General features: G+C 42.4%; 1 protein-coding gene across 1 annotated transcript in view; it reads left to right on the top strand.

Annotated features, from left to right (window-relative positions):
* The first annotated feature begins 2,904 nt into the window (after nt 1-2,904).
* fbn1 (fibrillin 1) overlaps nt 2,905-11,893 on the top strand; it is a 109,545-nt gene continuing 100,556 nt past the window's right edge. Inside the window, 6 exon segments of the mRNA XM_080439246.1 lie at nt 2,905-3,227; nt 4,514-4,842; nt 7,469-7,551; nt 9,151-9,249; nt 10,749-10,844; nt 11,067-11,162. Coding sequence (XP_080295372.1) covers nt 4,664-4,842; nt 7,469-7,551; nt 9,151-9,249; nt 10,749-10,844; nt 11,067-11,162 — 553 coding nt within the window. The 5' untranslated portion in view covers nt 2,905-3,227; nt 4,514-4,663.

The following is an 11,893-nucleotide window of genomic DNA, read 5'->3' as shown; positions in this document are numbered from 1 at the left end:
AGGATAACTTGACAGTGGCATTAACTTGTCTGAAGGTCTAACACAAGCCTTTGGATTATGCAGAGACAGTATTTTTTAGAAGTTTGACTTGTTTAATTGTTTAGCCAACTGCTATTTCAATGCTTCTGTTTCAGGCCTTGTAGTAAGTTCAGCCATTTTAGGGCAGGGGAGTAAACATTCCCCAAAATGAAGCCCACGCTCTGTTACTAACAGTAGAAAGATTAAACGAGGGATGGGTGGATTGAGACAGATGATGGCAAGAGAAAAGGAAGGCAGGGGGAGGTATTTTACTATAAATGACACTTCTTCTGTGCCAAGAAAGATCCACGGGCCAACCCTGCACTGTTTTTCCTCATTTCCCCTTCTCCCACATGATAGTGTGTGCTGATGGGAACCTTGAAACTTAGCTAAACAAGATAATTAGCAACAAAGCCTCTATAAAAAGCATTCAAAGCATTAGACATGCATGTCGTCATGGTTGTCTCTCATATCAGTGAATTTAGGGCTGGCCAATATGGACAAAAAATAAATAACATAACAATAACATGTTCCATCATCGATAAATATCCTGACATCTGTTTAGGTATGGAAGATCACATGGAAAATTCAAATTGTCTAGAAGATGTTCATCACATTGGAGAGCATGTCAACAGGAAGTCAAAGAAGAACATTGTCATTTTCAGCTGGAATTCTCAAGAATTTCTGAAATCTGACTTAGTAATTGCTTATAGCGTTCATTTAGAGTTTAGACAACAGAATTGGGTATCATGATTCACAATATAAAAACCCCGTGATTACAGTTTGATGGAAGATAAACAAATATCGATATATTGTGTATGTATGTATGTTTTGTGTGTGTCTTGTTGTAATGGTGGTGTCTGTATGTTTTTTGTTATATATGTATCATTTATCATTCATATTCATATTCCACTGCAATTATTTTGTCCTGATGACTGTGTACTGGCTGATACATCCACACAGAACAGAACTAATGACGCAAGACAGGCGCGTTTACTGAAGCGTGCAATAGAGAGGGGAGGGGGGGGGGCAGAGAGAGAGAGAGAGAGAGAGAGAGAGAGAGAGAGAGAGAGAGAAGTGAGAAACAGGCACCACCACATTGCTTATTGTAGCAGCCTGGGCACGCGCCCCAACAGCACCAGGAGCACTGGGGCATCAGTGCCTCCGGGCCCTGGGGAGTGGAGGGAGGTGTTCTCCTCAGCATCCCGGGACTTTGTGTTATATGCCCCCTCAGGTGGGGGCTGTGTGTGCCTCGGGGCACATTCATGTGTTATGTTTTATTCCACGTATAATTTAGTTAGCATGTGCAATGGAATGTGTCATGGTGTTCATGTGTTATGCGATGTGATAAATGCGTGTTTATCGTATCATAGCAATAGAGAGGGTAATTACAGGGAACACCCTCCTTCCCTTTTTTTGCCGTGTAGTGAGTTGGTTTGGTGCTTTGTGTGATGGTGGTAAAAATGCGGTATATAGACTGTTAATATTTCTGGTGAAATTCTGTTTCAGCACCACCCAGCTGATGGCTGCTTAGAACTAGGCCATGATGGGCATGAGTTGTTATGACTTTGGATCAGAAACTCACCCGTACGATATGTAGACAGGTAATGAAGGATGATGTGTTGTCTCCTGATGCCCAGCTCTCTCTCTGTCTCCCATCACTCCCTGACCTCTGTGCACTCCAGATTACACTTTTTCAAATGCACCCCCACCTCAACCCCTCACGCCCAGGTCATGCTTGTGTTGTACAAGATGATCTCAGCTCTGCTCTGCATTGCTCTGAGAGAGAGAGAGAGAGAGAGAGAGAGAGAGAGAGAGAGAGAGAGAGAGAGAGAGAGAGAGAGAGAGAGAGAGAGAGAGAGAGAGAGAGAGATCCAAGTCAACTCGGGAGGAGCTCTCTTACTGTCAAAACAATCCACTCCCATCATCACTGGCCACTTCTGCTTCTCTCACTCAGATCCTCTCATTCTTCTCCCCCAGATCCGCAGGCAAACTTGAACTGATTTTGGGCGAACAACACTGTTATAAAGAGCCCAGGGCCATCAGTCTCCTATGGCCAGATCCATTCAATTTTCTTCATTAAGCTCCAAGACCTTCATGCTCCCCCGCTCCCTCACCGTCGATGTCATTTTTTGGGGCCAAATTGACATGTCTACCTAACTCTACTCGCCTAACACTGCTGCTTCATTGTGCCTTAATAGTGCCCATGTCCTCAGCCTATCAGAATGCTTGTTACATTCCAAAATGACTTAGGCAGAAAGTGATTTTAAGTCAACTTTTTGACTTATTGCAGAAATGTTTTTGGAATGTAACAAGCATTCTGATAGGCTGAGGACATAGGCAATATGGCACAATGAAGCTGCAGTGTTAGGAGAGTAGAGTTAGGTAGTTTTTTTCTCATGATTGTAAGTCACCTAGTCTAGATGACTTAGGCAGAAAGTGATTTTTTAAATGTTCTTCTTTCCTGAAAACCTTACAAATATGACTTGAGGCTAACGATATGCAACTTCCACTAGAACAATCTTAGGCCTACTTATACATAATTACGTTGGGCCCATTAGTCATTGCACTTAAGCCAGTGAGCAGTAACATTTCCCTGTGGCGTGGACGTGGTCGTGGACACTGGACAGGTGCGTGATTTATACACATGTTGGCATCATGCGTAAAACAAACCTCACCTTTCCACACAGAACTCAAACAGTCACGTCCTGGTCTTCTCCTCCTCCTGACTCACACATCACTTAATATTGCCTTAGCTTTGCTGCATCATTTGCGCTGGATATTTTGTATCGCGAGAGCTGAACAAAAAAAAGAAAGTTGAGAAAGTTGAGCAGGGCAGGGATGAGGAAAGAGTTGTGCTGTGTGAGCGAGTGAGAGAGAGAGAGAGAGAGAAAGAGAGAGAGAGAGACATAGAGCTATAGGGGAGAGAGAGAGTCAACTTTTACCATTCTCATCCTCTGGAATGCACCAACTCCTCTAACTTTAATACCCATGCGAACACAAGACACAGCTTGGATGCGCCGGGGCAAGAGAGATAAAAATGCGCATTTATTTATAGCGGTTCATATCGCACGGTTTGACAGCTTTTATTCTTATTTTAAGAAACATTTCTTCAATCGATTTGTTTAGGAATAGCTGCTGCAAGTAAAAAAAGCGACTTAAGAGTCCTCTGTCGGGTCTGAAGCTGAATCTCCTGCCAGGGAGAGAAGGTAAGGTAACGGCTGGACACACTTGTGCGCTCAGATAATAAGAATTTTAAGCTTTGGCAATCATGACTTTACTGTTTTCCACTGAACGATCATTAGAACAATTTGACTTAATGCCACCTCATTAACTCAGCTGGGGCAGTGGTTCTCAAAGTGGATTCTGTCGGGGTTCCTTTAGGGAGGTCTAAATGGACCCTTACAAGTCTGTAACTCTGACAGTGTACCTAACGGGTCCATTTGGTTCCATGTGTACACTGTCGGAGTTATAAGGGGAGACCCTGAAATGTAAAAGTTTGAGAACCATTGCAGCAGGGATGTTGTTTTTTCCATGGCGCAGGACGAATACCAAAACGCTCGCCCCAAAACACAGTCGCCCCGGGGCAAATCCGGCGGTAATGTATTCACCTGGTATTCCTAAACGTAACCTAGCTCCATAAAGAACCTCTCACTCCGCTATACAGCTCCGAGATGAGGTTCTATGTCGTTCTCTTCCAGAATCGGGTGAACGTCCGCCAAGGCTCCGCTGTTTACCCTTTTGTATACATCTCATCCCAAAACTAATGGTAGATTCCAAACCACACGGATGTTTAAGGTTTGGTTCGGAGCATAATATTTTAGGTCCGGAGCGAAACTACCCGTTTAAATCGCTTATTTAGTCAGCCTGTGGCCATGTTTCCCATTCAACCCGGAAAACCCCCCTACGTCCGCTGCCAGTACTGCTCCCGGTTTGGCTACAATGGGAAACATGGCCACAGGCTGACTAAATAAGCGATTTAAACGGGTAGTTTCGCTCCGGACCTAAAATATTATGCTCCGAACCAAACCTTAAACATCTGTGTGGTTTGGAATCTACCATTAGTTTTGGGATACGATGTATACAAAAGGGTAAACAGCGGAGCCTTGGCGGACGTTCACCCGATTCTGGAAGAGAACGACATAGAACCTCATCTCGGAGCTGTATAGCGGAGTGAGAGGTTCTTTATGGAGCTAAACGTAACCTAACCTCAGTAAACAACGCTGCCTAAACAAACCTAACCTTATTCCTAAACGTAACCTCAGTAAAAAACTAACCTTACTCCTAAACTTAACCTCAGTAAAACAATGCCTAACCCCTAAACGTATTCCTATAACCTTAGCCTCAGTAAAACAAATACAAAGAATACAGAACCGCTGGTCCGCGAAAAAAGAATGGGGGCGAGCGTGTTTTGGGGCGAGTCTTCCGGTCCCCCGCAGGACATCACATGCACACTTTCTCCGCGTCTTCCCAAAAAAATCTTATTGTTTTGCAGCTTTGACTCGGGGAGTGTGCAGACAGACAGACAGACAGACAGAGGGCGTTGGAGTTGTTGGGGCGACGGACAGACCCGTTTAGAAGACTGCATACGTTTTCTCCCCCCCGAACATTGGAGGAGTTTTTGGAGGAACTTTTTTGAGAAAAGATGCTGGACACTAGTATGTGTCGAGGAGGAGGAGGGCGGCTGCTGCAGTTGGTGCTGGTGGCCTCATTGTCGCTGATGTGTGCAGAGGCTGGGGAGCTGGAGGTCACTGGAGACAGCAGACAGTCTGAGCCCAGAGCCAGCAGGGCGAAGAGGAGGGGAGGAACTGATGCACTCAGAGGGTAATTAATGTCAATGTTATGGCCTGTAATGCCTGGCTAAATATGAGTTTATCTAAACCAGTGATTCTCAACCTGTGGGTCGGGATCCCCAACACGATTTTGGGGAGGTCCCCATGATGACAGTAAAAGTGACAATTTAAGGGGGAAAAAATAGAAATAGAAATTAAATGAAAAAAAAGGACCATTACTGCATCAAAAGTAATCAACAAACTAGACTCTAAAAACTGGTGAAACATTGGCCAAATTGTGAAATAATATAAGTAGAAGGATTTTTTTGGGGTTGAAAATAGCTGATCTACAAGCTCATAATGCCTCGCAACACAAGGCGTTGTGAACTTGTAGATCTGCTATTTTCACAATGTTAAGCTGTGGAACCGAGTCAAACACAATTGAATGCCTCAACTCCTACAATTCCCAAGTGCTTATCAGGGTGGTTGTGGGGGGGTCCCCCCCAGTTCAAATATGATTATTTTGGGGGATCGCGGCCTGAAGGTTGAGAACCACTAAACTCCAAATGTCTTTTCTTTTAAATTCGTATCCTGGCACAGTGAAACTTGCACGTCAGTGATCGGAGCAGGTGGCTGTTGTCTAATTCCTCTAGTCTATGATGTACTACTACTGTAGCCATACATCCTGGTCCTGACTCAGAGGTTGAGATAAGATTCTGTCATTTTCTGTCTGTAGCCTAATTTATTAAGAACGCAGATGGAACCCAACAAATGAGATTGTCTGTGATGGGAAGTTCGGAGCAAAGTTTAGTAATTAAATACTGGCAGGAATATTACATTCCTGCTGACTGCAATAATAAATTACATCCAAACAAAGGAGGCCATTGGTCGTGTGTGGCTGTAGGAATGTCTTTTGCACAGAGAGAGAAAGAGAGAAAGACTGAGAGAGAGAGCGAGAGAGAGAGAGAGAGAGAGAGAGAGAGAGAGAGAGAGAGACTAACAGCATAATCCTCTTTCTGGCCAAAAACACCACACCCCAGTTTGGGATAAATCACATCTGCAGCTGTACACAGTGGGTCACTGCTGGAGAGGTTTCTCTCTCTGTGTGTGTGTGTGTGTGTGTGTGTGTGTGTGTGTGTGTGTGTGTGTGTGTGTGTGTGTGTGTGTGTGTGTGTGTGTGTGTGTGTGTGTGTGTGTGTGTGTGTGAATTATGACACAAAATTGATCACATGGGTCACTCAGGACAAGTGAATAATATCCTCGGGCACTTTCACCTGACATGTTTAGAGTTCATTCATGAGACAACTGCATACACAGTAGATGGGAGGCGGGAGGGATGAGTGTGTGTGTGTGTGTGTGTGTGTGTGTGTGTGTGTGTGTGTGTGTGTGTGTGTGTGTGTGTGTGTGTGTGTGTGTGTGTGTGTGTGTGTGTGTGTGTGTGTAAGCCTATATGCAGAATGCAAACTGCAAATTGGCTGATTTCAGCTGCAGTGTGCCAAATGACCACTAGGCTTTACTGTTTCCCTTAGGAGTTTTGTCTGTGAACATTACTGTGAAGTTCATAGACTGTGTACAGAATACACAAGACAGTGTCACTCATCGTGAGGTCTATGATCTATCTAGTTGTGTCGGGTGGAAAGCTTGTATTTCCAAAACGGTTACTTTTCAGGAAATGTAAAAAAGGAACCTGTGTTTCGGTGGATCCAGTTCTATAGCTATTATTTTTGTCACAAGCTCCTGTTAATACTTTTCATTTGTAGAGAAGGTACAAAGACTGTAGGTACCCGACACAAGGTGCTTATATGGGCTTGACGTAAAATGTTAGTGACTGAATGAATTATCAAGATATGAGTAATTTATAATATAATAATGTATGATGTATGAAGTGAGTATATCATTTATAGATGTGTATATAAAAGGGAATATATCATGTATTAGTATATACAAATATAATCATATAATTAGGATTATATAAATATATAATCAATCATATAGTTATGATTATATAAATATAAAATCAATCATATAGTTATGATTATATAAATATATAATCATATTTCTATACCAACTGTATTATAAACGGGAATTTACTGTGATAATTTACTGTGATATAACACTTAACAGATGTCGATAAATACTTATATATAATTCATTTAAAGTAAGTATAGATATATTATAGTAAGTATAGTTATCTATATTGTGGTATATGTGTGATATATATATATATATGTGTTTATTGAATCATGATGACAGTGGTTGAGAGGAGTACATATAAGTATATAAGTTCATACTGCTTCCTACTCCTTTTTGAACATGAAACGAAACAATACTTTTTCCTTTTGTTGTTTATTGTTGATTTTTTATAATTGTCTTTTTTTAATGCTTTATTTTATTTATTTATTTCACTTTAAAACATTTTCAAGAATATCAGATCTACAAGCTCACAATGCCTCGCATTGCAACACATTGTGAGCTTGTAGATCTGTTATTTTTGCAACTTTTGCATAACACATATACGACAAAGTTTTGAGACAACTTGTTGTGATTTGGTACTATAATAAAATGTAATTGACAGTTTGGAGAGTTCATTTAACTGAGAGTGTAACAGATTTACCAATATAGGCTCCACTGAACTTGCTGTTTTACTTATACTCTTGGATGATGTATTGTCCCCCCAGACCCAATGTGTGTGGCTCAAGAAACAATGCCTATTGCTGTCCAGGTTGGAAGACTCTGACCGGAGGGAACCAGTGCATTGTCCGTAAGTAACGCTACATTTCTAATTCAACACTATGGCACTGCACTGAGACTCACGTGCGTTTACATATAGTACAGATATACAAGCTCATAGCTTGAATATCTGCTATTTTTGAAAAATCGTGAAAATGTGTGCAAATCTTTGAATATATATTTTTTATACATTTGTAAAATATTTTGTTCCAGGGACCCCCCAGAAGTAAAGATTTGAGTTACAATGTTTTCACGATTTTTCAAAAATAGCAGATCTACAAGCTATGAGCTTGTATATCTGCAATTTTTGAATAGCCAAAGAAATCTAAAATGACAGAGATGCGTTCCCGGATTGAATGGGTTAAAGGACCACTTCACCCATTTTCAACCTATCTTCATGTAATTGGTCCTCACTAATTCTCATAAGATACATGTAAAATTCTCATGCGTGTCTCAGATGGTTCTGAGGGGAAACCACAGGAACAGCCATGGATCAGTTTTTTGGTATTACGACTATATGTCTGCAGTACCATAATATGCTAATGCTTGCTTTGTTTTTTGTTTTGTTTCTTTGCTTTGTCATTTTTCTCTTTTTCTCATAATTTGGTCATTATTATGCCGATTCCCAATTTTCCCCACACGTATAGTCCCTGTCTCTGCTAACCCCTATATTTGGTCATGAGGGAGGGTGTAGAGTAGACAATCATGTGTCTCCTCCGATACAGGTTTTTACACATTTACATGTACCTTTACATTCTGGTGTTCCATCTGCCAATGTTCTTTGTCAAATGGCACCTTGTTCTTAATAAATTGCACTGGATGGCTTGACCCCCCCCCCCCACCCCCCCCCCCCCCCCCCCTCTCTCTCCAGACAGTAAAGTCTGAGAGCCTGTAGAGTTGTGTGATTGTAATTTGGCCGACAGGCTGGCCAGCACTCTAATGACATTGTTTAGCAGTGGGGTTCAGGGGGTTGGGGTCAGTTGGTTGGACTCTACCTGGTGGGAGCTGGGTGCAGGGGACCAGGCCAACAATAGACTTGTGGGAAACAGAACAACAGGTTCAAAACAGCGAGCGCCGCGAAAATACACTCATGCATTTTAGTTACGGTAAGTGTCAAAAAATAAAGAAAGAAAGAAAGAAAGAAAGAAAGAAAGAAAGAAAAAGCACTGCTTAGCATCACTGCCAAGTGGTCTCCTTAAACCACGATGAGGGTTCAAATAAAAGCAGAGCCGCTATAATTGGACTAGGGTCTGTTACAGTATTTAAGTATTATAGATCTGACTTCTATATGAGATTTAGTTCATGGATTATGTTGCCATTAGAAACTCTAAACTGAAAACGCTGTTAACCCTGTGAGAGGCAGGTCGGTCGATACGCCAAAAACCCATCGATTTCCTCTCCAAGCCCATGAAGGAGGGGTGCCACTGATGACTCACCCAGTGTGTGGTTGCAGTGTCTCCGGTTCGATGCCTGGCTGCTGGGGACCTGTGTTGCATGGTGTCATCCTTCCTCTCTGTCCTAGCTGTCCTGTCTCTGTCCGCTATCTTGTTGTAATTAAAACAAACAAATTAGAACACAATGATTTAAGCTGTTATTATACCACAAATTTTAAGTATGATTATGTTTGCAGCTATCTGCCGGAGTTCATGTGGAGATGGCTTCTGCTCCAGACCCAACATGTGCACCTGTCCCACCGGTCAGATCTCAGCCTCCTGTGGCTCCAAGTCAGGTTGGTTACTCCCAATACTCCCAGTCCCAGTACACACTTTTTAATATGATGCTGCTTGGTTACTCCCAGTACACACCTTTTAATATGATGCTGATTGGTTATTCCCAGTACACACCTTTTATGATGCTGCTTGGTTACTCCCAGTACACACCGTTTAATATGATGCTGATTGGTTACTCATAATGCTAATTGGTTACACCCAGGACACACCTTTCAACATTATGCTGATTGGTTGCCAGGGGCAGTTGATAGATTTGTGTTTATAATATGCACATTTAGGTGGCCAAATCAATACCTGTATATACAGCATACAAAAGAAAGAAAGAAAGAAAACTTTAATATTATGGTTTAATATTATATAATATTATGTTGTATATAAAAACATTAAAGCTAGCCAAATGCTTATTTGAGAACAGCACTAGAACATAGTGTACACATGTGTAAATGTTTTTTTTTCTTTTGAAACAAAGGGCAGTAATGTTATGGAGAGATTTAGCAAACCTTTCACACAAACAATTATAAGCAATTGACCATATTCAATTAGGGCTGGTGAAAAAAAAAATATTTAGGCTAATATTGTGATGTCTTTGCCTACCGTATGTGTTCAAAAACCATACAGGCAGAGAATATTTCTGGGTGGAAATCTTTCCGCTCTCTCCATGTCCTTTGTAGTTGATGAGTGTGTGTGTGATTTGTATCTCTGAAAGTGTACAGACTTAACCAAATTGTCAATTTTGTAGTGTAAATTAACACTGAGGATTTTACTGTGTAATATCCTCTCCTTGGTTTTTTCATGTAAAAAGTATACTTACCAGCATTATTCAGTAGTACAGCTCATTGCCATAACGATAGGATAGCACATGCACATTACCATAATGCTTCTATATTACATGCACATTGCCATAATGATTCTTTAGTACATGCACATTACCATAATGATACTTGGCCAAAGATTCCCCTCAAAACAGTGCTTGATATTCACCCAAACTTGCAACAATTGATCTATGTTGCAATCATGCTCTTGAAAATAGTGGACCATCTCTTGACATGGATTGTTTTTGTTGTGTGTGCGTGTGTGTGCGTGCGTGCGTGAGTGAGTGCGTGCGTGCGTGCATTGCGGGCATGCATGTGGAATGGGCGTGTGTGCTTTGGAGGCAATCCACAATCAACATCTCTTTCCACGTTTCAACTCACAGCACGTTTGCTCAAATGTTTTCTCACAATAACGTTCTGGGAATATCTGAACATGATTTACAAAAAAGAAACCTGGTTTACAGTGCATTTGTTGTAAGTATAACCTCTAAAGTGTCCGTTTTGTTCTCTCTCTCTCTCTCTCTCTCTCTCTCTCTCTCTCTCTCTCTCTCTCTCTCTGTGTGTTTGTGTGTGTGTGTGTGTGTGTGTGTGTGTGTGTGTGTGTGTGTGTGTGTGTGTGTGTGTGTGTGTGTGTGTGTGTGTGTGTGTGTGTGTGTGTGTGTGTGTGTATGATCCTCTTCCCACAGTTCAGCACTGTAACATCCGTTGTATGAACGGGGGCACATGTGCCGAGGACAACTGCCAGTGCCAGAAGGGCTACGTGGGAAACCACTGTGGCCAACGTAAGGACCGCTTTACCAACCATATGACCATATATGTCCAATTAATTCCTCCCACGGCTCGCCACTGCTATTTTGACCCTATTGGCTCACCTTCCAGTGAGGAGCCCCCGCCGGGAGGACGCAGCACCTCTGTCCTAGTTCTCCCATTCTGTATATGCTTTTAGTTTGTTTAATTTTTGGGTTGCCATTTTCTCACATGTTTCTCCTTTTCTCTCTCTGCAGCGGTGTGTGAAAGTGGCTGTCTTAATGGTGGACGGTGTGTGGCTCCAAACCGCTGCGTGTGTACCTATGGCTTTACCGGGGCTCAGTGCGAGAGAGGTAATGAGTAACACATTGCGGTAGCGAGCAATGCACCGTACTGACAAATGTATCGCTTTTGTACAAAAATATGTGACCTCATGCTGAATGCTGGTGGCTAGTGTGACTTTATGCCTCAGTTCTACTCTGTAACAGGAGACTTGCCCAAAATAACAGATCTTCCAGTTAACATCACGTTGCAATGCGTCGCGTTGATAGCTTGAAGATCAGTTCTGTTCGGCGAGCGACACCCTTGTGTGTGATGGGGTACAAATTGAGCTTAAAGCAGGTCGTGTGTATTCACAGAGCTGGCGTGTATGTTCATGGCTATGTGGTTTGTTGTGGAACACTCGCATGTCAAGCCCGGTGCTCAGAAATGACCGTTATTTTCCACATCTGCTTTCAAACGATGCTCTGGGGAATGTAATGTCTCTCTGAATGTGTTCTGTTTGTAAACCGGAGACATCCCCGCCCCCTGTGGTTCAACTCTGGCACATGTAAGCAAGGTCTCGAAAGTATACAAGCACACGCAAAGTGAGTGTTGCCTGTCCTGTGTTTGTGTCAAAAGTGTGTCTGTGTGTGTGTCCGTGTCCGTGTGTGTGTGTCTGTGTGCATGCGTGTGTAGGCATGTGTGGAGTGTATATGTATGTATCTCCGAACACTAAGGGGGCAGGCAGGCAGGCTGGGGGTCTGCTGTGGTGATGACCCGTGGAGGTCACACCAATGACCTTGTAAAGCTAATATTTGGATTG

Source organism: Gymnoscopelus braueri (assembly GCF_963280865.1).
Source record: "Gymnoscopelus braueri genome assembly, chromosome: 1".
NCBI classification, from domain to species: domain Eukaryota; kingdom Metazoa; phylum Chordata; class Actinopteri; order Myctophiformes; family Myctophidae; genus Gymnoscopelus; species Gymnoscopelus braueri.
Note: the sequence above shows the minus strand (reverse complement) of the source record. Positions and strands in the feature narration are given on the sequence as shown.